Source organism: Nilaparvata lugens, chromosome 5, assembly GCF_014356525.2.
Source record: "Nilaparvata lugens isolate BPH chromosome 5, ASM1435652v1, whole genome shotgun sequence".
Classification (NCBI taxonomy): Eukaryota; Metazoa; Arthropoda; class Insecta; order Hemiptera; family Delphacidae; genus Nilaparvata; species Nilaparvata lugens.
The window spans coordinates 2,855,403-2,880,740 of NC_052508.1; the positions used below are offsets into that span (position 1 = coordinate 2,855,403).

Genomic DNA, 25,338 nt, shown 5'->3' on the forward strand with positions numbered 1-25,338 from the left:
GTTCATGAGTATAATACGCGAAACAGAGCAGATTATCATATAATGGGTCACAATAGTAGGTTATTTGAACAAAAACCAGATTATATTGGTAGGAAATTTTATAACAAGCTACCTCAAATCTTGAAAAGTAATGATGATTTGAAGATTTTCAAAAAACAAATAAAAAAATATTTAGTTGATAGAGCTTTTTATAGTGTACAAGAATTCCTTTCAAACCTAAACTAGGTTGAACTACTTAGTGTTAGAATTATTATGTAATAACATGACTTGTCTTATACTCCATGACTGGAGTCTTTAGGACGTAATCTTAAAAAAAAAAAAAACTTCCTAAAATAATATTTATTATTAATAGCTTATTAGTCTTTAACTAGGTGCTATAAATACAAAATAATAATAATAAAACAATATAATATCGTGATGAACTTACGGCAGTAACAGTGGGCGGCACTGTGGCCTGACGGATGGTGGCAGAGCTGGTGGCGGGCATGTAGTCGGTGTGCGAGGAGGTGGGGGACGAGGAGGAGAGGGCCTCACTGCTGCCCCCGCCACTGCCGCCCCCGCCGCCCCCACTGCTCGTGTGCACCAGCTGCTGCTGCGGCGGCACCAGCACTGCTTGCCCCCCTGTCTGCTGGCTGCAACACCACAACATTCACATCAATTTCTGCCGTCTTTTGACAAGGTGCTCGTTACTGTTTCATTCTCTTAATTGCATTAAGATGTTTCAATGTTATGTGATGGTTCTAGTTAGGAAGTTAAATTAGTTTAGTTTACAAGTTAGACTCAACTCACACTCACGTGACTCAGGTCGAGAAGAGACTCGACTCTAGCCGAGAGCATGTGTTTTTAAATGGTGACACTCAGACCAGTCGATTCTAGTCTCCGCGACTGTCACCATTTGAAAACACATGCTCTCGACCAGAGTCGAGTCTCTTCTCGACCTGAGTCACGTGAGTGTGAGTTGAGCCTTAGTGTCAGTTGGGACTCTTAGTTTTATTTGGAAATAGTCAATTTTTTGTTCTTTCCGTTTATACTTTATTTATGAACTAGCTTGTATTGAATGAATTGACTTTTTGTATGAATCGAAATTCGGGGAAGGAACAGTTTTGGGCTGTACCTGTAGGTCCTTCCCCAATCATTTTAATGATTTTGTTTTGGGTAACATTGAGTATATAAATAAATACATGAATGTATTTGTTAAATAATGGATATTATTCATTAAGATAGCCACAAATCAGCAGCATTTTATATCAGAAGGTTTGATGTAAAATTTAAACAGAAACTCATAAACACAACATTGAAATAATATAAATTACCCATAAAAATGACAACAAAAATAATCATTCAGAATATTTTGAAGTAAAGTTAATAAAATAGTATCATCAAAGGATATTCAAGATGTTCAAGATGGAAATTACATAGATTTACAAAGAATTTTACGTAACAACGCAGCAAACTAACAGACATACCAATGGCTATTTTTTCTGTTTCTAGAATCTCATAGTGAAAACTATTTCGTTGATTTGTACGTAATTGAATATTGTGAAAATAGAGCAATTACATTGTTTTTGAATTGAATTCAAGTGAAAATACTCTACCTCTGATTGGTGGTGGGAAGAACAGCTAGTGTTCTAGACGATTGCATGGACAATGGACGAATACTGGCAAATGGCGTTTCCTGCACACTTCGCCATGGTGTTACAGTAGCTGAATGCTGAATCTGAAATAAACATGCAATTTAATACAAGTCGAATTGAAGCAACCCATGAAATCAAATAGAACAAAATTAGAAAAGTTATTGAAATACCCCCACCTAATCAACTAATCAAATTCAAATTAAATTAATAAGTATGTAAATATTATATGTTTTGTAACTATTATGTAATTTTGGCGAAATAAACATTCTTATTCTTATTCTTTATGTTGTGTTGTATAAACAATATAAACTTGAAATAATATTCCATGAAATGAAATAAGAATATGATGGATACTTACATAATAATTATGAAACATATAAATAATTATTGTGTTGATTGAAAAAGTAACCGTTGAAATATATTCCGTTATACATCCTTTTAGGTTAGTTCAATCATGGATAGCAGACCCAATATTTTAATAAACGTACAGGACGAATCGAAAAGATGCTGAAGAGAGTAATAATAGTAATAGATAAAAAATGTAATATAGAAGAAAGATATGAAAAAAGAAGATGATAAAAACAAAATGATGGATGTCTCAAATAGTAAGCACCCAAAATCAATATTTTTACAGTCCTACTCTCATGTTAAAGTAACAGTAATTTGATTGTATGGTATGAAATGTTGTGGTATTTCTCCATAATTGAAAGAATAAGACGTTGATGTTGTCAATACCACTATATTTGTTTAAAAATTAATTCACATCACAGAGCCAGGTTCCATGGTTACACCTACCTAATGTTCTTAGTTCAGCTGAAGATGTGGTAGGTGTTAGAATGAAAACTGGTTCTGTAATGTGAATTAATTTTTAAACAAATATAGTGGTATTGACAACATCAACGTCTTATTCTTTCAATTAAAGTAACAGGTTTCACCATAGAGAAACGATGGCATAAGAAGATTTCCCATGGTATATGGCGTTTATGTTCCAAATTTCACTATTATCTCAAGCCGATAGTCCACGTAATTTTTTTTTGTGAAGCTATTTGTCGCTGGTAGTTTCTCATACTGTTTAGTTCTCATACTGGTAGTTTCTCATAACATTTTCAACAAGTCACTTGGAGAAGGCAATTTCCCTGAAAACTGGAAGTTTGCTCTGGTTCGTCCTCTAAATAAAGTTCCATCACCCAAATAAAGTTGAGGATTTTAGACCAATCAGTATTCTACCTTCATTGTCCAAAGTGCTAGAAAGACTCATTCATGCTCAAGTTGTAAAATTTCTAGACAACAATAGTAAGCTTCATAACTTTCAATCAGGCTTTAGGAAATTCCATTCAACTGAGACAGCTCTGCTTCGTGTCACTGATGATATAAGGTTAGCTATAGACCATAGAAAATGCACCATCCTCACCCTATTTGATTTTTCTAAAGCATTCGATACTGTTGATCATAGAGTCCTTTTGAATAAGTTGGCTATTCTTGGTTTCAGTCACAACTCGTTAGTAGTTTGGTTCAAATCCTATCTCTTAGGTAGGAAACAATATGTATCTGTCGGTGACAAAAAGTCAACTTGGAAAAACGTTATGCATGGAGTACCACAAGGTTCAATTTTAGGCCCTCTCCTCTTCACTTTGTATGCTATTGACCTTTCTTCCATTATCAAATTTTCCAGTTCCATACTTATGCAGACGACCTTCAAATTTATTTAAGCTGTCCCATAACAAAAATTAATGAAACAGTTGGAATAATGAATCAGGATATCAATTCGATAGTGGATGGACAAAGAAAAATGGCCTTAAGCTTAATCCCATCAAAACACAACCCATTATAATTGGATATTCTCGTCTTATAAAAAATATTGACCTTGAATCGATTCACAAATTATGTAGACGGTAATGACATTCCTTACTGTAGCTCAGTTAAAAATTTAGGCATTATTATGAATAATACTCTTGACTGGTCAGAACAAGTGAACAAAACTTGTAAAAAGGTATTCTCAGCCATGCATGCATTGAAGAAAATGCACGATATCCTCCCTAGAAACATTAAATTATTATTGGTTCAATCTCTCATCTTCCCACATTTAATGTATTGTAATTCTGTTCTTAACGATATGCAAGTCACTCTGAATGATAAACTACAGCGATGCCAAAATTATTGTCTACGTTTCGTCTACTCTCTCCAACGCCATGATCATATCACCCCAGCCCACATTGCTAGTTCAACATTAAAGCTTCCCGATCAAAGGTTTTTTCGAATAGTCAAGCTTGTTAGAGATATCTTGAAATATGGAAATCCGAACTATTTTAAAGATGATTTCAAATTTATCTCTGAAGGTAGGAGGATAGATGCTTCACATACTAGAACCGGAGGAAGTACTTTAAGGATACCCAACCATCGAACTACTATTTTCACAAAATCCTTTCTAGTTAGTGCCTGTCGTGCATGGAATGCACTTTCCGTTACTATCAAGTCCATCGAGAGCCGAGCGAGCTTCATCCTGACTTTAAGAAAATATCTTTTGGAGCAAATGACTGATACTGTCCAGCCCTAGAACGATCACATGACAACCATCCCCCACCCATCCCACAAATACAAACCTATAAACCTTTTATAGAATAATTGTATTGCAATGACAAACTCATAAACACAAACTCGGTATTGGTCTTTTCCTATATAATTATATATAGGAATATATTAATTATATAACTATAATTAAATAATATATATAATTATAATATATATATATATATATATATATATAATATATATATATATATATATATATATATATATATATAATTATTAAAAACTCATGTTATTTTAATTATCCACTGCCTACTGCTGTATATTACTGAAAAGTTGATTATTACCCTGATCTACTTTCAGCCTACTCCATTTTAATAATTAATGATTTGATCTTACTTACTTATATAATCATTTTACTTTATTAATTTTCTGTTTTTTTTCTCTTAAATCTTCATACTAATTAAAACTTTTACAATATTTTCATTTTTAAATAAATCAGTTGAATTAATGAAATTAACGTTTTGGTAGAGAGTTAGTGGGAAGAATACTTCGAATATTCTTTCCAAAGAATGGACATTGATATGTCCAAAGCTCCGCCAATTTATGTAGATGCATAACAATATTATCTATTTTATCTATAGTTATTACAAATTGTTGTTTTTTTCATATTATATACAGCTCAATAATTATTTTCTTAATTTATATTTTGTAAATTCATCCATAATTTTGCTGAATTGTAAGCTATTGTATATAAGTGTATAAGCCAGTATACATAAATAAAGTACTCAATCAATCAATACTGTGCCATTCATACACTCTCACCAGGCCAAGACAGTAATTAATCGACAATAGTTGCCAGTAATTAGCTTGAGTTAACAAAAAATCAGCTTGAAATTTGGAACATGAAAACATATTTGGTTTATAAACATAAGTGTTCTATACCATGTGATATCTTCTTATGCTATATTTTCTCTATGGTTTCACAGTAAATTTTAAAGAAAAATATAATAAAAAGGCAACTTACAGACTGCTGCTTGGTCCCAGAAGATGACGGACCTGCCATTGGCTTTATGTTGGCGGTGGGTGGATCGGTATTGGTCTTTTCAGCGAGACCAGAGCTTGTCGACAGCTTTGATCCCTGAAAAATTAGCATTTTGAGTTTTAGCAAAAACGGTCCAACAACAGTTTTATCAATTATTAACGGTGCAACAGCAGTTGCACCAAAGAAATAAATAAACTATTTTTTTTTATTTTTTTCCTATTTTAGTTTTAATAATGTGAAATATTTCTTCTATGTTTAGTTTTGAAGCATCTAAATATGAAAATCTACTTTGTGAAAATATATGAGGACTGAAAATTTTGTGAATTGAAGAACTACAAGACTTAATCTATTTCGGACTATGTGTTATTTAAATTTGGGAGAGGAATAGCACAAGGTGTAATATTACATTTTTTCTCAATTATAATTGAATCTTCAATTCGATATTCAAAATATTAATAAATCTTGATAGCAAATATCAGTGTAATCGATATACGGACTAAACTTTTCACAGGGAATTTATCATATATACTAGTGTTGAACATTCCACTGAATCACTGTAACAAAGTTCTATTTCTGAATAAACAGATAATTCTAAACAACATAAAGGTTAATTAAATTTAAAATAACTTTAAAAATAAAGTTTTATTGAAAACAATAGATATAATGTTTGTAGACTTGTGTTCTTTGCTAATTGGCAATCGATCATGACATGTCTCGGCTTCACCGGAAAGGCTTCTTGTTCTTGTCTATCTCAAATTTTTTAATGGCTGGCTTATGTTAGGAGTGTTGGCTTCTGTTGAAATTTTCCTAAATAATTGAAATTTAAGATATGTTATTTGTGATCTAAATGTTTCTGTAAAGTTTATTGATGTTATTGAACATACATGAAATGTAGATTTCAATTTTTCTTTTCATGTTGTGTTGAATTTCTCGTTTAATATTGAAAGCCATAAGCCTGTTTTGAAACCTGTAAACGATAGATAAGTATTCTTAATCTATACGTTATATATTTTAATTTTGATTTAGAAGTAATAATTTCTGAGTGAAAGCTGTTGGAATCTGTTTTGATGAACAGAACAAACATATTAGTAACCTCAATCAGGCTCAATCTATGTTCGATCCATGTATGATTATTTGTTCTGGTGTGAACTGAAATTTTTGAATCATTTTTTAATAAATTATAATTTAATTTGCTCTGAACTGGATTTCTTATTCATAAGTATTAGATCCATTCATGCTATCCAACCTATTAGGATAAATTGGTAGCATGTCAAAGGTTACCTTATTTTTCCTCTCCCTATCATTTTGATGATGTACTTATTGTATAAATGAATAAGAATAAAGAATATTCAGCTAACTCCAAGCAGTTGAAGATATAGAAATCTTTCTATTGAATTATTTAAAGTCTAAGCTAAACTATTATTAGTATTTATTAGAAAATGTATTCATTTGTTTACTTTAAAAGAATATGATGTATGGTTTAATACGGAGTTTATTTTATACAAAAGTTTTAAACTCAAGCTGAGTTTACATCATCAAATTGACTGGGATTAAGTAAATTGATTCCAAACCTTGGATTTGAACAGATCTAAGTTTACCTTTCCAATTAAATTCATTTTGCAAAAAAACAACATGTAAAGTCAATAATTATTGTAAATCATGAGAAACATGAAGCAAAAGAAGTGAAACAGGTTACAAAACCCATTACATTATCACATCCACATCACTTATCTAATATGGAATTCACTATATTTGATGCCATTTTCAAATACTAAAATAAATACATGCGTTAGATAAAATTCAATAAATTTGATGCCATTTAAAATGTAAAAATTTAAATTACAAGGCATTTCTTGAACACTTCAAAACTTCAAAATTTCCCAATAAAAATAAATGATTTAACATGCATTCACCTGCTGCTTTTCCAATTGCCGTTGCATAGCGCTCAGTCTTTGTGTGAGAAGATCCACTTCTCTCTGTAAACGTTCATTCTCACTGTGATAATGATTATCAGAGCGTCTGGAAGCGTCATCTATTGCCAAAATATAAAACAAATCAAAAACTAATACCAAATATATTGCAAAAGTAAGTCATCTCAAGTGAGATTAAATTTCAACTGTCAGCATTGGTTGAATGTTGAAAGTTGTTGTTATTTAGAAGGAATGCTGACAGTTTCATGTGAATAAACTAGATAAATAGTCAACAAACTATCATGTTAGTGAAAAATCAACAAAAAACTTATTATGTCAAAGAAAAACCACAGGCAGAGAGAAGACTGTGAGCACTGATAGTTCATTAATACTGCAAACTATTTTAATTCTAGAATAGTATGAGCTAATCATTGGTAACATCATAAAGTGATGATTTGAGTATACTTTTCTCATAAGCTTAGAGACTGAATTGGCTACCGAATTAAAAGCATACCACCACTATCACTGAGAAACTATACGCCAATAAACTAGCTTAGACTTGGACTAATAATTTAATCAATTCCTAATAGACAATAGCAATAGATAAAGTAAATAATGTAAGTTGTTTACTCATTGGTAAGCCGTAAGATTGGCTATAACTAACCTTTGTAATTAACAATATAGTTCTTCTTTTCTGTTACTTCTATCAATTTTTCATTGAGAATTCGTTTTTCTTTCTGAAGACGGGAGATGAGTTCTTTTGTATTGTGAAACACAACTAGAGCTGATGAAACATAAAAAATAATAATCGTCAAAAACGTCGATAAGTTATTGATAGTAAATAATATGAAAATAAAAAAAGAATAACTGAATGATACTTGTTACAGTATTAATAAAAAATAAATCAAAATAAATTGATAGATTAATTGAGGATGACAGAAAAAGGAATAAATACAAATTTCTATTAAAATTTAACACAATAGTAGACATGTTGTGAGATTGTTAAACGTGTCTTAGGTTGTCTATAGACCAATCCCCTTTGCAACACCAAAAATCGAATCAAATGAGGACTTTGGAAAATAACATAGAAAATAGAAGTTTACAAGCTACGACTTGAATTTTCGTTGGAAGGTATTGGGGTTCCAAGTGTACTGAGTGAGAGCAGAGGACAGGCTTCAAAGTTTCAACTACAAACTAAACCAAGAAATCCAAGAAAACTAACCTTTATTCCTATCGAGGTGATCCAGCTTGCTTTTGACATCGACCAATTCGTCACTGAGAACTTGTTTTTCTTCTTTGAGACGCATGATGTGAGCTTTGGCATTCTTCAGCACCACCTTGGCGCGTTCTTCCTTCTCATTGCTCGATGCTTTCAAAGAGTGATTCTCTTTTCTCAGTTCATCGGCTTCAGCTTGTGTAGTACTCACCTGCTCACCAAGCAAGTCACAACCATTCATTAATACGGAAACTTACATTCATAAACTCAACAAAATACTAAAAATATGCAGAAATACAGGGCTGGGAAGTATTTACCAGTTTCCCAATTTTCAATAATTTACATTTACTAATTTTTCAACAGTAATCAAATAATTATATTACAGTATGTTAAGTGTAGCTTAGGTGTTGTTAGCACAAGAATAAAACACAAACAAAAAATGAAGATATAATTAAGTTATACATTCCTGTAAACACGTACAAATCGTCATACTTCCCTGAATGTGTATGATGTTGTTTGTAATGGCAACACCTAAACCCTTCTCTCCAATGAATTCCTACTTCGCAAGGCAGAAAAGAATACAATAATTATTAATTCTCAAGGGAGTGTTCACACATTGGCTGAATGAAATGTGTGGACACTCCCTTAACAATGATGTCCTTTTTGGGCATTTGATTATTTTGTTTCTGGGTGTATTTCACATAATTATCAAGTATTATAAAAAAATATATGTATAAAAAATAATAATAAACCAATAAATTAGTAAATTAATAGAAGCATGAAGAAGATGAATTTATACAGTTTTGATCATAAAAGTGTCAAACCTGATCAGTCAATTCTCTGAGACGTTCGGCGTGAGCAGTTTCGGCTTCGCGTCGACTCTCCTCTCTCACTCGCTCTAAGCTCACTTCCTGTCCTTCGCTCTCTTTCTTCTCATCAATCTTCTTCGTCAGCTCAAACACTTGTTGCTTGTATTTCTTGGCAATATTTCTTATCTGAAATTATAGGATAATTCAATAATAAGTGTTAGTACAAATAACATGAATAAAACAAATTCTGATGATGCCTACATATATGTCTGGCTGTTTATTTTTTCAACGGAGAGGGACATGATATCAATTAATGCCAGCAAGAATGGGAATCGGTTTGATTCAACAGAGGCCAAGACCAAGCTAAGTGATATTAGAATTTACACTCAAATCAATGAAGCTATCTGACTTTATACGCAAATTAGTAAAGATTTTGCATTGAAGCATGTGAAGAAGGTTTAATTACCTATTTCTTACAATAATTTGAGAGTAGATTAATAGAGATGAATTGAATTCAAAGGCAGTCAAATTCAAATAAACTAGAAAATCTCATGAATGAACATTTCTCAGCATACAGTCCAAACGCTGTCAAGTTATATATGAATTATAATAAACACACTATAGTACTACACTATACTGAACATAATATACTATATTGTAGCAATATTTACAGTATGTAAATACTGCTAAAAACCAATAAACCAAAAACCAATAAATATGGAACTCTGATAAATCATGACAGATCTCTTCGAAAACATATAGTTTTGAAGTGAGCATTAAAATACCAACTACATTCCAGACTACATATGGAAATAAACTAGAGATTGCATTTGTTCAAATGTTAATGAATATATAATAGTTAATTAATATTAAAAACAATATAAAAACATGAATTACTCTTTTATTTAAAACATTTCAAACAACTAGTTTCGGCCTACTTTGGCCATTTTCAAGTAAAATGTTTCAAATAAAAGGGTACTTCATGACTGTTTTTAATCATTTTAATAAAGTAGCCCATACAAGTGAAGTAATTTTAATAATTAATTATTATTGAATGTAAATCCACATTAAAGTTCTGTCAATCGAGTTAAAAGCTTGAAGCTAGAGCTGTTCACCCTGTTGTCAATACTGTATTTGCAGTACCAGGAGTCTTCAAGGTGATTAAGAGCATTTAATTTGGATATTCGTTTAATAATTTATTAATTACTAGATAGCCACCTGACTGTTTATAAATTAGTGTTTTGAACAGTTCTAGCGAATGTCTGTTGTATCTAGATATGCCCGCCCAACATTTATGATCTATAAAAAAAATAACTACTAGTTTTTGATAAACTGTCTTGATCTGTGCTGCCTTATTTTAACATCTTCTTGTACATGAGCTGCATATTATTATGTTGCGTTGTATTATTTTTGTTACTAGTGGCATTCTTTTAGAATTGTGTATACTTTTTGACACTAAATGATTCAATTTCAATTTATTTATTTATTAAATCATTCAGAATTATACAACTTACAGAAAAGTACCACAGGCTAACTTACGCCCAAAAACGGTTCCAATTCTAATTTTTACAACTTTATAAATGTAGCTAGAGGTTATGTGTCACTTCAAAGTTCTTCAATTAAACTTAATTTACGATCCATAAACACAAAAATCATTTTAAATTTAAAAAAACTTCTAAATTGAATTATATTAATTACAAATAATTGGAAAATTCCAAATTTTGAAAAAACTATAAAATTTTGGGACCGAAAAGACAAACACACTATTTCTAATTGATAGTTGAGTATTGGAGAGTTTGAAACCAGTTTTCGTACCTGGGCTTCATTGAGTTTGGCCTTTGCAAGAGCTGCTTCATGGTTGGCAATATCGGCCTGCAGTTTCGTCACACTTTCCTCCTTCTTCTTCATTTCTTCCTTTTGTTCTGCTAATTCCTTGCTCATCTGAGCCATCTGATTCTTCAACGACGATATTTCTTCGTTTTGCAAATTTTGCTGTCGCTTTACAACTGTCAACTGTTGAAAAAAATAAGATTAAAAAATAATACGCACACAAGATAATTAAATATTATACAGAGTTGAAGATGATCACACAAGATACGATGTTGAAATTTAATTTTAGAATTCATAGATTTTAATACAGAAAACATGCCTGTGTACTAAACCTTCAATTGAAAATGTTTCTGTATGTTATATTATGTAATAGTCTTGTGTTGCTATTTTGAAAATTAATGAAATTCTTCTCAAGTTGATTTAAATTGGAATTGTATTAGAAAATCATAGACTACTATGGTTATTGACATAATATTTGTTTATTGATTTATTCAAAACAAATTAAAATAAAAATATGGATTCAAGTGAAATAAAAACAGCAATTATTGTTAAAACATCCAAGTAGGCAATTACAATTTTTAATTCCTCCTATAATAACAGTTTTGATACAACGTATAGTTTGGAAGTTAATGATCACTAAAAACACAACTCTCAAAATATTTCGTGCAATCGTAATTCTTGATAATACAACCGTCTGAAAAACACATTAATTTAAACATGTTGAATCGAGATACCTACATAATATTTGTTCCACATATGAATTTGTGGGTAACAATGTTCTAAAAAATAATTTTATGATATCGTGTAATTATGATATCGCAGTCAATTTCTGGGAGTGTATTATGTAGGCCTACAGAAATTACAAATCCTCTTACCTGATCTTCCAGTGATTTCTTATCCAGACGAAGTACTCTCGTCTCTTCCTTCTCAGTTTGCAATGACTTTTGCAAGGCTTCTTTCTCAACGATCATACGTTTTATGTCTTCAGGACTAGTCTTGTTGGATTTTTCGAGCAAGTTCTCAGAACGCTGCTTCCACCTAAAAAATCATTAAAACAAAAATGGAAGGTTATTAAATAAAAAAATGTAAAGATACTCAAAGCATTACAGTTAAACTCGCCACTAACGGGTAGGACATGCATAATATGCATGTTTATCATTCACACAAACATGTTCATCATACATGTTTTGTCATCTGTGAGAGGCTTCTAACATAAAATAAACAATAAATAAACCACTAGAAAATTCAAATTATGATAGAAAAATAATTAAATCTCAAAAATAGCATTTAAAAAAATGAACAATAAAAAAGGAAAATCAAAATTTATTCAAAAATATAATAAAAAATCGGAGATACAAAAACCTAACCTCGAAAAGTTTTGCTCGAATCCTTTCGCTGTGATGACAAAACAATGTATGACGTTTGTAATGTGTATCATGCATGTCCTACCGTAAGTGGCCAGCCTAACAAGGTTTTCGTCGGGTGAGCAAACCTGCCATAATATTCAATGAGATTGCTTTTTAGGAATAATTCAAATCCATCAACATACTTGTTTATAAATTAATATTTTAGAAGCAGTTAAAATGACAGAATAACGATGAAACGCTGTATTCACAATGCTAGTGGATGTTCTGTTGCAATAAAAGTCATATTCAGTGTTTCTGAAATAGACAGACAAACTTCGTGAGGTGTTTCCTTACATAAGAAACGTTCCAGTAAACGGGCTCTAAAGTGTTTTTTACGGAGATATGGCGGAAGACTTAAAAGACTTCAAATGTGTCTCTGAAGACACATTTTTCTTCCATTTTAATTTTTTTGCGGATTCATGAGATTACTTGAATGATCAATTCATAAGTAAAATTAGCTGATATATCCAATGGTTCCAGTTAGTCTGTAAATTCAAAGGGATAGAAATAGGATACCTTATTATTGACCGGTACGGTATTTGAATCACGTAATATTGTAGAGAATTCAATTCTGAAGAAAAATTGTATGTAACTTTCTCTTTTGAAAAGCACTTAAACCTTACAAATCAGAATATAAAGGAGACAAAACAGCAATCTCTTAAAAAACGCTTTTTCAAATCCTGATCTAAATTGTTTTGATGGTACAAGCAGTCTGTACTAGACAATATACAGTACCAGTCATGTCATGTGAGAATTATAACAATCAATTTTTGTAACACGAATAGCATTAAATCTCTTCCTCCTCCTGCTTGTGAGCTAGCTTTAATTCTCCATTGAACGAAAGATTTCAATTAATCAACTTGAGGTTTACACAATATTCGCTCTTTTTTCAGAAATCTTGAGTCACATTTGAAGCCAATAACCAATGTCCTGATTAGGCATTTACCATTGATATGGACAGAATTTTAGCAAACGAGGAGGACGCGGACAATCGAGAAAGGTGGAGGGGCTTTGTTGGTGCGGCTTAATATCTACTTAGATATGTATGGCCATGGCAGTAAGTATTTTATATTAAACGTTACAAATTCCCATTTTTGTCAAAATTAAAATTCGGATCTTAATTTAAATAATCTATTTAATTAAAATAATAGGATTTTTTATGTTTATTTGAATAATTGGCTAGATGTGAGTCGGAACAGGTTAAAGCCTAATCCTTGTTTGTAAGAAGAAAAAGAAGATTAAAAATCGGATACAATTCCCACTTTCCATAAAATTGAAGAATAACCAATCATCACTCACCGAGCACTTTCATTTTTCAATGCAGAAATTTCCAGAGACAGTTCATCGACTTGGGTCTGAAGAGTCGAGTTCTTCTCCTGGAGTGGTTTGATGATGTCGTTCTGGATTCGTTCGTGCTGCTTCTCCAAGTTATTCTTATGAAGAATCCACTTCTTATTTTCTTCGCGAAGCAATTGATTCGATTCTTCTACAGAGCTGAGAGTTTCGATCTGGAAACATTGAGGATGTAGATTATAATATCAGCAAGAGAGAAACATTCAAAAATTGGTCAGTAATTTTTGAGAAAATCGTGATAGAAATCGAACAAGATCCATTTTTCTCAAGAATATTACGGAGCTCCTGCAATTTTCCCAGAAATGAGACTCGATTGATAGGTCTTATAAATAGCTATCACAGAAAATCTATGAAAAAATAATAATTAGTTTGTTTATGAAAAATCCTAACAGTATTTTTCCTAAAAGCTGTAGTGTATCAAAAAATGAAAATTAAATTGATTGACATCTATCACTAACTGTCAATATATTGGCATAAGTATTATTTACTTTTTTGTTGATGTTTTGGTATGAGTGTTCTTCATCTTTTTCGTTTCCTATAAAGTAATCCACTTGTATAAATAAATAAATAAGCTTCATTGATATTCTTTACAGAACAAAAGCCTCTCATGCGAGGTAAATAATAGTTGGAAACTTATAATATTTTTATTTACATACAGCTAGTTACAACTTTTCGATTATCTTCTTCCATTTTTTCCTATCTGTGGCTATGGTGAGCCACATGTGTCCCACGCGCTGTGCCATCCTCGATAAGCTGGACCACTTGTAAAATAATGCCAATATTAGAATAGAATGACTTTTTTATTCATGTTGACGTGGAGAAGTTTGGACATTAATGTCCACTCTACCACTTAACCACGTCGTTAGCAAAACAATACAAAATATGCAGAGATAACAAAAAAAAACAAGAAATGACAATAAAATGTAATAAATATGAGAGATCAATATTGAGTTTTGTAACAGCTGTGCCTAGTTGAAAGTTGTGTGTATATTTTTGGCTTTTAAAATTTTCTGAAATAACTCAATTTATTCAAAGTGCGGTGATATTAAGTGCAAAATTGGACTATAATTTGGTATTTAGTATTTGGTATTTTGGTATTAATCATTCTAAATTCAAAATTTCTAGCTAATATATATTCTTGGACAGAACTTTGAACTTTAAATTTCCTCACTAAGAACATAACCTATTTTTCGGTCATTTCATTATTTATCAAAATTTGGGAACAGAATAGTTTTGGGCTATGCCTGTTGTTCTATCCCGATCATATTCATATGATTTGTAATTATATCAACAAACAAATAAATAAATAAATAAATAATAAAAGTATTTTAAAAAATAAGAAGGATGTGAGTGGACTCCTTAATTACGTTTCTTGTTTGGATAGCTAACCACTAGACACTTCTAAATATTACTAAAATACTACATAATAAAATAAAGAATTGAATTCATCGTGTTTTACACATACTAATCTTGATCCAAATAGAAAAGCTAAAAAATCATGACAATTCACACTGACCTTTTTCAAGAGTTCATTGTGCTTGACAACTGTCATGTTGTCGATATTCTTATTGCTGCATTCTTCCGATAGAGTCTTATTGAGGTCATCGAGTTGGCGCTGGAGAACCTCGGCCTTGGCTCTCAAATTGAGATTTTCGTCTTTGAGTGTCTCGAGTTGGTTGACGGCGTGGCACTTCTCGTTACGCAGGTACTTCATCACTTCAATCAGCTTGTCATTCGATTCAATCTCGTCTTCAGTTAGTGACGTTTCTGCTTCACCGCCACTAGATCCCTGCAAAACGAAAATGGTTGTGTATTTGAGATGCATAAAGACATTAATAATAGAAATTATAAAATTCTAGTGCTATTTATTTACAAATACTATTATAACATAGCAGACAGTACTCTATAATCGTAACCAGATTTTTACAAGTTATCTATATTATAATAAAGGAAAGAATTGGCTTATACACGTACGGGATCGGAAATTTACGAAAGACGCATCATCACGTCTGAACTACTGGACTGATTAACTTGAAATTTTGCAAATAGATTCTTAATTTACAGAAGATGGTTATAGGCCTATTTTCAGTTCTTCAAGATTTCAGTTTGTCAAGTGCTTTAAACAGACCCTTGCGGGTCACATGCTAGTAAGTAAATAAATGCCGAATGACCTGGCTGATTCAGGTCTGGTGTCAGAGTTATTATCAGGTCGCACCCGATAAATTTCAGGGCATCTGCCATGACTTAATTAACGACTACTCTTAGGCAGCCGGGACAGACGGTTTAACGTCTCCATCCTAGAAGCGGGAGTAGTCCGATAGAAGTATCGGGCTTCGCGAAATTCGAGCCCTTGACCTATGGTTTACAAAGCCAGCGTCTGAACCATTCGACCACTAAACCACTCCTAGACATTTAGTTCACTGGATATCATGAGTCCTGTAGTTATCGTTAAACTTTCAATAAATCGCTTGAATGTAGCATACACTAAAGATGTTCAACATTATTATAAATTATTTGTTGAGTATGTATGTTTTTGTACAAATTAGACAATGTAAAATTCAAAAGATGATATAGAACATTATGTATAAATAATATCCAAGAATATAATCCATTATTTAGATAACCACTTAGGCTGAGAAGTTCGAATTTCAAAATTTGTGTTAATCCAACGCATACTCTTAAAGCATAAATGAAGTAAATTTGATATTTTTTAAACTATTCATGTAGAAATCAAATGAGTAAAGAAGTTTAAGAAATGATTGAAAAATAGATGTAAACGGAAAAAAATTGTACCTGGGGTTTGGAAACAATCAATTTCGTTCCCAGAGCTTCTAGCTGTTCGTGGAGTAAATCATTAGCCTTATTCAAATTATTGAAGCGTTCGTTCATAGACTCCAGTTCCTTCTTCAGTGAACTCTCCTGCGTTTCCCAACTGGTTTTTCCCGATGTCAACGCCTCCAAAGCCTTCATTTTCTCACGTTCTATTTTGCTGTTATCCTCCCGCAGGATGTCTAGTTCGGCCTTCAAATTTGTCAGTTCCTGTTGAAAGAATAAGTCATATTAAAAGAATAACAAACAGGGTATTAAATAGGATATCAACAGGAATAGATATTAATAGATATAACAATATCAATATATATATAACAATAGAGATAGATGTTGATATGACAATAGATATAGATATAGATAGAATAGAATGGCTGCCTTTATTTTTACCTAGGAGGGCGGAGTTAGGGCGCAGCTGGCCCTCTCTTACACTCAACCCTCCAATACAACGCTAAATAATTGCTGGATTAAGGTTTAAACATTACTAGGTGATGTTTTCAGTTGTTATATCAATAGATATTAACAGGAATTATAATAAACAGGACATTAAAGAAATACGTAATATTATTAGCAGAATAACAAACAGATTATAAACAAGATATTAAAGAAATAAGAGTGATAACAGCATGAAATAGTATCCTATTTCCTTCGCAACCTAGGAGGACGAAGTTAAGGCGTAGCCGGCTTCTCTTAACCTCTAACATAATATGCCAACACAATTTTTTATAAAGTGAGCACTCATTGGTGTTGCTATCCTTGTCTGTCATTAGACAAAGCAGATAGCTCAATCTTTTACTAGCTCCGCAAAAATGCCAGAATGTGTTTAGACCGTGTAGAAATACAATAAATTAATTACCAAAATATTCAATCTAAATTAAAAATTTACAACTGAATTATTCAAAAATATTTTTCTCAATATAATATATTTGTAAATGACATTAATGTCCTTAACATGTTGTGATAAAATAATTTAAAAGGGTACTGAGATTGATATTTTTATTTATAATATATTTGAACAATTAATATTACATAGGATATACTAGGAATGCTATCCACTGTAGAAGAAGGCAGTGGTAGCCCAGACAATCGGCAACCTTTTAGTCCAAACATTTCCACTGTTTTTATTACTTGATCTCATGTAGATACAGAAAAGAAAAGGAAAGTAACAATATAACATTAATATTCAGAATATATTTATGAAAAAACAATAATTCAATCTTGTATTGAAATACAGGGGCATGGAACTCCAACATAGTTTACAAAAAAATGTTAAATTATTAATACAGTATTTTTCAGTTATCAGTGATGATTTAGTGAAGTATTCTTATTTAAATTGGTTTTCAACTTTTCTAAATTCCTAGTTTATATAATATATTTTGGACTCAAAATTGGACACAAAATTCATAAAGTGTACCTATTTTTGTACAATTTCTATCTTAATTTAGGGAAGGAACAGTTTTGGGCTTTAAGCCTGTTGTTCCTTTGCCAATCATTCATAGTTGAGAATCATATTGTATTTATCAATGTATAAATAAATAAATATAAAGCTGAATTGCCATAAATCAGTGTCCGTGAAATTGAGATTTTTTGTCAAATTCCTTTATCAATTACCTGCTGCATTCTAGAATTGTGCTCGACAGCCTCGGCATACTTGGCCTCCTTGGAGGTGTTGACCTCCTGCACGGATCTCAACTGCTGCGTGACCTTGTCGAGAGTCTCCTTGGTCTTGGCGAGCTCAGTCCTCGCGCCGGCCAACTGCTCGTTCTGCACACTCATCACTTCTCTCAGCTGCTGAACGGCCTCCTCCTTATTTGACGTCAACACTCGCACCTCTTCCTCCAACTTGCTAATTGTACTCTTCAGCTCCACCTCTATTGCGTTCAACTTGTTGAACCTAGACACAATTCATTAATGTGTCAAAATTAAGTTCAATTCAATATTTACAGGAAAACATGAAGATTGAAGCTTGGTGCAAGAATTGACATTGCCAATGGCATTGGTAGTTCTTATAATTATTTACAAAATAATGTATAATTACAGCAAATCACAATCAACATATTTTCATTAGTTATAATAGGTAATTTATTAAGCTGAATTCTATAAAAATCATAAAAGATAATATGATCATTATTGAGTTGCTTCATAAAAATTACAAATTATTCTCAACAATTTTAATAGATATGGGTTAACTCGGAATAGGAAAATATTGTTTTATTTTTCAATTTAACTTATATTACAATAGTCAATACTTGTAATCAAGTTAAAGGAAAATTTTTCTCCTATTCATAGATTAGCAACACTATTCTGCTAATCAAGTGGATACTTAAGAGAATACCGAATAAAGAAGCAACTCAATAAATAAATGAAAAAATATAAATAGATAATGTAGTGAAACACTTACTCAGCAGTAGCTTCTTCCTTGTATTTATTGTAGGATTCGGTTACTTCAGCCAATTGTTTCTCAGTAACGTGTGACAGCTCATCATACTGTGAGACATTCTTCTTGGACAGAGCCAACTGTTCTTTTAGACCAGCGATTTCGTTCTCTTTCTGCAATAATTGTTGTTCAAGAGTTCTGGCACGTTCTTCTGTAATGAGTAAATTGATCGATTATTAGTTTAATAAGTGATCTATGAATGCCTCGAGCACTATACAAACACAGGTGGTTTGGAATTGGCAGGTGTCAAGTGCCACAAATAAAAAGACAAATGTGACAATAAATTTATTGTATTTTATTTTATTATTCTAATTTTTACAAGAAAGCACTAAATGGGATAGAAAAACTAAGGATACTCCTTGTACTATTTCTCACCCAAATTTGGATAATATTTTAAAAGTCCGAAATGAGGTTATGATTCCACTTTTCTGGAATTTAGTTATTTTTCACTCAAAAACAACAGAAACTAAGAATTTTGAATTTTGAAGGTTGAGAAACTGGATAGAAAACAAAAATATTAGGTACACTCAAATCACTAATAATTGAAAAATTTTCACGTAATTTTACAAAATTTATTTCATACAACACTACTATGTATCATCAAAACATTCAAAAATATATTATTATTCATCTTGATATAGAAAATTCTGAAGTATGATAACTTGGTACTTTGCACTAAAAAATTAAAAAAGGTCCTTCTTTTGGCTATTTTATTATCATAGTATTTTTCATAGTAATATTTCTTTCCGTATAGATAGGGAGGAGTGATATTGAGGTAGATACCGTTTCCAACATCAAAATTCTAAAGTTCTAGTTTAGTCGTTAGTTTGGAATTGAAATTCAATTTGAAAGTGAAAACATAATCACATTCTTTATTCGAAATTTTTATTCATAAAAATTTGGGAGAAATACAGTTTTGGGCTATGCCTGTTGTCTTCTCCCAATTATATTATTGTATATTATAATGATTTGTGATTGTTAATAAGTAAATATTAAAAAAAATACTTTACTTGAATCTGTCCATACTCTATTATTGAATTCAAACTAATAAATTTTCTCCCAGTTGCACGTACGTCTAATTATTTTATTCGTGTATTTATTTATTTGATACGAACATAGAAAGGCTCACAGACAGTGAGATTTATCTGTCATTAATAATGACGTCTTTTAACAAAACCAATGAGAGAAGCGAAAAAAGTCTTTAATCAGCTTTTCCTTACGGTTGAATTTAAAAGAAGTACGTGTAACCGAGCCATTATGATTAAATTTCAAGCTAACACATATGGGCACTGCACTGACCAGTGGAGGGATCAGGCAGAATGGTATGCTTCACTTCTCGCATCTTGCTGTTTATCTGTTCGAGTTGCTGTTGCTTCTCCTGCAGCTGCTGCTTCGTTTCATCCAACTCGAGTCGAACGGCCTTAGCCAACTCCTCCTCCTCCGCCTGCCGCTGTTTGGCCAGCGCCGTCTGCTTCTCCAGGTGATCCACCCGCTCGCGGAATCTGTCCTGCTCATCCTGTTCACACAATCATCAACAAATCATCTTTTCTGGCTCAATATTTTGAAAACTACTCAAAAATTTCCAGCTAGTAGAGATATGAGTGAAATATTTTGATTTTTTAATTAGTTTTTGAACATCATAATTTAACATTTCTAGTTTAGTCGTGAGTTTTGGAGTGAAAATTGTAGGCTACTTGAAAAGTGAAAACATAACATCATTCTTTTCCAGAAACTTTTCTTCATACAAATTTTGGAGAAAGACAGTTTTGAGCTTTGCCTGTTGTCTTCTCCCAATCATATTATTGTATAATAGGCTATAATAATTTGTGATTGTCGATAAATAAAATGAATGAATAAACAAAGCAATATTCATAATACCTTAGCAAATCATATCAATGATGAAATTAAAGAGACCAGACTCACCCAAAAAATGAAGACCCAACGTCTACCAAGGTATTGTAAAGCTAAAAGGTACAGGTACAAATAATATTTGTTCGATTTAGCTTGTGAATACGTGGGTGGTACAGTGGCCACGTTTTGTAGAAAACCTCTTTGACTTTTGAACGTAAATTAATTATTGTTGCTAATATTATCAACAATGAAATTCATTAAAATACAACTATCAACATCGATGTGAACTAATCTAATCTTAACTTAATCTAATCATCCACAAGTTGAATTGAAACATAGATTGTACTTCTACGAAAGTTTCAACTTGGTTTCATATACCGGTATCCTCGATTTTTGTCTCGATCATGATTGTTCATTAAAATCATTCAAATGACATAATCAGCGAATGAATGATTTTTTTCGGGACAGAGAGTATAAGCTTTTCAACGTTCTCTAGTTTTTTTAACCCCTATCCAAACTAATTAAAACATTTCTTTCTATTTTCAGTTGAAATCGTTGGTTCTAATATGAATTTTTACAAAACATAAAATTTAACAATAATTTAAAGATCGTCACACACCTAGCGACACATGTCTAAACATATGTACGTATTCGGAAGACGTAGCCGCTCTATCTCCCAATGTTAAAAGCTAAGCTACGCTGGTGTAAACGGGACAGATTGCGTATCGACAGCTATTGCGGTAGGACAGCTAAGTCTTCCGAAGACACGTAGGTGAGTGACGACCTTAAGGGCCTCCGAGCTCGGGATTTAACTAAGTTCTAGATTTTAAACAGCTGGAGTCAGAAAATTGGCGTTCCGAAACGGGGCGTAGTCGCAGTTTTTATAATAATCTTTATTTTCTCATTTCTATAATCGGAAACGTTTTTCCTTGACGAAACGAAATATTCCAAGATAATTCAAAATAGCTCAATCTTTACACTATTTTCTCTTTATTTTATTTTGTGTTCAATTTTCTAGTATTTAGAAATTAAATTTGAACGTGGACTGCGACTACGCTCCGTTTCGGAAAGTCAATTTTTGACTCTAGCTTTTTAAAGTCTAGAACTTAGCTAAATCCCGAGCTCGGAAACTGGCCCTAAGAGTGTTGAAAATAAGTTATCTTGGCTAAGATGTTGAAAGATACAAAATTCCTTCATGGATAAAAAAACCACGAAGAAGACATTGAATGTAATTTTGAACGACTCATTTTGAATTAATCTGCATGCAAAACAAAAATATATAAAGTATAACATTACTGAAAATGTTTTCAAAAGTGTGGATTGAACTGAAATTACCTGCAATCTTTGACGCAAGGCAGAGCATTCTTTAGTGGCGTCATCGAGACGAGATTCTAGTTTGACCCTTCCTTCGACTTCCATGCGCTCCATGCTGGCTTTGATTATGTTCAGATTGGAGAGCAACATCTGCTGGCCGTGCTGCTCGCGCATCAGAATCTCTCTCTCCTTCGACAGCCTCGCTTCTGACTCTTTCAGCAGCTGGTACTCCTTCTTCAGGTTCTCAAGCATCACTTCTGCTCTGCACAGCTTACTGTTTGCATTCAGTGCTTCCTGTCAAATAGAAAATTTATGAAAAAATATTATATATACAAATAAAGAAATGGATCCTGTCAGAATTAATTTATGTTTTACTGTGGAATGTGTTATGATTAAAAATATACAAATAGAGGAATGGATCTGTTAGACCCGTATGCTTAATGGTAGTTAATAACTAAATAAAACTTTCATCTACACATCAATTACTATATTCATATAGTTCAAAAACATTAAAATAATTCTAACAAAGCTTGAGTTAATTCTGCAAAAAATTAAACTTTGGTTGGACTGTTATTGAGCTAATGGGCCTTAGAATTGGTGCTGATGTTGTTTTAATGCGTCTGAAAATCATTTGAAGAACATATATGAAAAATAACCCTAATTTGGACTCTAGAATTCAAATGATCAGAATTTGTAGTAGAAAACCCGTTCATGTTCATTACATTATTGTTGATAGATCTTGTTATGTGAGCGTTGCGAGCGGATATGGAGAATTTTAACAGATCTTACATTGAACATTCAAATTATCAAATCATAGGTAAATTTTGCCAAAATTTAGATAAGACTGAGACAGAATAGAAACTTACTATTCTTACTACTGAGAATAAAGTTAACCATAAAATTATGAAATAGTACAAATTGTGTTAAACTATATCACACAAGAGCTTTGCAGAGCTGCACATCATCACAAAAATACTGAATTTCCAGACAGACTTTTACAGAGAATGTAGGTGGCGTGAGAAGTGGAGGTTTCAATGCCCCAGCTTTGTATTGTCCAATAGGAAAGAAGCTGTTTAGCAACCTGTACACGATCAACATCTTCATTCAATAGACCTGTCCAACCTTCTTCAACAGTGTTTTCAAGTAGTATCAACAGCAATGTTGTATACAAGTGGAAAAAGAAATATTGAGTTTTTATTCCATTAATGATATCTAAATTGCCAACTGCAATATTAAAGGTTAATCATGAATAACAAGGGCTACTTTTAGTTATAATACAAATAAAATGGAAATAGTGCCCTTTTTTATGAAACAACTTTTACTTTTTTTTAAACTCAATATACTTTTTTAAATTATAAAACTTGAAACTTATTTTAATTAAGTAGAAGGTTCTTTCTAAAAAATGTATTATTCACATTTTATTTCTATTACCAAAAGTAACCCTTGTTATTCATAATGTGATTTCGATAATTTTCAATGGTTTTATCATTCAAAAAGTTTCTTCCTTTGTCTTTTCTTTTTGAGACGCGTCCAACAAGCAAAAAAATCGTGAGTACTGTTGTAAAAGTGTAAGCTAACAACACATTTTATTATAATTATTCAAAAAGTTCAAGTCAAAGTTGTATTCTAAAAAAGGAAAAATTTCAATTTTATTTTCAATTTCAATTTCTATTATTACTGAACTTGAATATAAGTCATGAAAAATTGTCTTACGTCTTTGAGATGTGTTATAGTCTGCTCCTGCTTGCCGGTGATAGAGGTATAACTATTGATCTTAGTTTGCAAGGAAGCCACTTCCATCTTATACATGTTCGCATTCGACTGCAGAGTCTTGAAGTTCTGCTCGGCATATTCAGCCCTAGAAACCAGTGCACTGATTTGCTTGATCTTATTCTGCACATCAGTGCGATAGCGGTCCAGTTCTTCATTGAGCATTTTCTCGTTGGTGGCGCGTTCTTTCCGGTAGCTCTCGAATTCCTGCTTCAGGTTTTGCAGATTGGTGTTCGCCTCATCCAACTTCTTTTGCACCTGCAATTTTTATTTAATTATTTATTACATAATTTTCACATAAAATCATTTTATAGAGCAAAGTTCTAGTGATTTATGAAAAGTCAACTCAACTATAATTGGAAACAATTATAGAAATTGAATGTTTTATAACCTCATCTTATTTTTCTTTTTAGTTTATATATTTTTACCCAATTGAACAAGCATTTGAAATTAGAACATTGATTACTACAAGGTAGTGTAGGTATAATGAAAGGCTCATTCAATCAGTAGAAATTATTTTCAAGAATAATTGTGTTTATTGGAATAATGAATGAATGTATGTGTGTAATAAAATAGCCTACTTTCAAGTTTTTAGGTACTGTAATATTCTAAAAATAAGTATCACTCTATCAATACAAGATATTCCGATTTAAAATTCCTCTATCATTATTTTTCATTGTTTTTTATATTCTAGGCCCGGTTGCACAAAAGCCGGTTAAATTTTAATCGTGATTAATTTCACGAGTACTAACCAGAGAAGACGTTTTTGAAAAGATGTTCTCGTGAAATTAATCACGATTAAAATGTTACCGACTTTTGTGCAACCGGCACTTGAATTGCATTATTTTGTTTTATTAATCAGCTTTGTATGTATACATATAAATGGTTGGTTTTGAATTAATGTGCATGAAAATCATATCCATTGAGGGGAGATGCATTTGATCCACGCAATTACTCACAAACAGTTGTGGAATTAACAGTCTCTGAAGTAAGTTTACAAAAAACAAGGTGTTGATTGTACAGTTACAAGACACTAATATTTCAACTAATAACTATTTAAAACACTCATTTCATTACCTCATTATTGGAATCGGACTGGGGAGCTGGCTTGGGTTTGACAGGCGATGGACTTGCTATTACGTCATCACTTGACTCATCCATCTTCTCCGATTCAATCTGAAAAAAATAGATAATATTTTCTAAATTGCTAAACAAACAAATATCTCTTTTTGTTGAATTCATTACTTCAATAAGAATGTTAATAACTTGAAATAATCGATCATACAATAAATATTAATTTGATAAAGCGAGAATTATATATATTATTTCCAAGAAATCCAAATGTAAGCTATCACTGAACTGTCATTTATTTTATTAATTATGTGAGTCTTATGTATCATGAAATAAGTCA

At 31.9% G+C, this 25,338-nt stretch overlaps 1 protein-coding gene across 1 annotated transcript in view; it reads right to left on the reverse strand.

Moving 5' to 3' along the window:
• Positions 1-25,338, reverse strand: part of LOC111064529 (nucleoprotein TPR-like) — a 65,213-nt gene that overhangs the window by 21,818 nt on the left and 18,057 nt on the right. The window contains exons 12-28 of the mRNA XM_039429703.1: positions 25,005-25,103; positions 23,871-24,185; positions 22,179-22,451; positions 20,292-20,508; positions 18,957-19,143; positions 18,167-18,449; positions 16,523-16,768; positions 15,246-15,518; positions 13,676-13,884; positions 11,846-12,008; positions 10,956-11,153; positions 9,156-9,326; positions 8,338-8,542; positions 7,119-7,237; positions 5,188-5,301; positions 1,596-1,717; positions 428-632 (exon numbers count right to left, since the gene is read on the reverse strand). Coding sequence (XP_039285637.1) covers positions 428-632; positions 1,596-1,717; positions 5,188-5,301; positions 7,119-7,237; positions 8,338-8,542; positions 9,156-9,326; positions 10,956-11,153; positions 11,846-12,008; positions 13,676-13,884; positions 15,246-15,518; positions 16,523-16,768; positions 18,167-18,449; positions 18,957-19,143; positions 20,292-20,508; positions 22,179-22,451; positions 23,871-24,185; positions 25,005-25,103 — 3,399 coding nt within the window. The remainder of the gene's footprint in view (positions 1-427; positions 633-1,595; positions 1,718-5,187; positions 5,302-7,118; positions 7,238-8,337; positions 8,543-9,155; positions 9,327-10,955; positions 11,154-11,845; positions 12,009-13,675; positions 13,885-15,245; positions 15,519-16,522; positions 16,769-18,166; positions 18,450-18,956; positions 19,144-20,291; positions 20,509-22,178; positions 22,452-23,870; positions 24,186-25,004; positions 25,104-25,338) is intronic.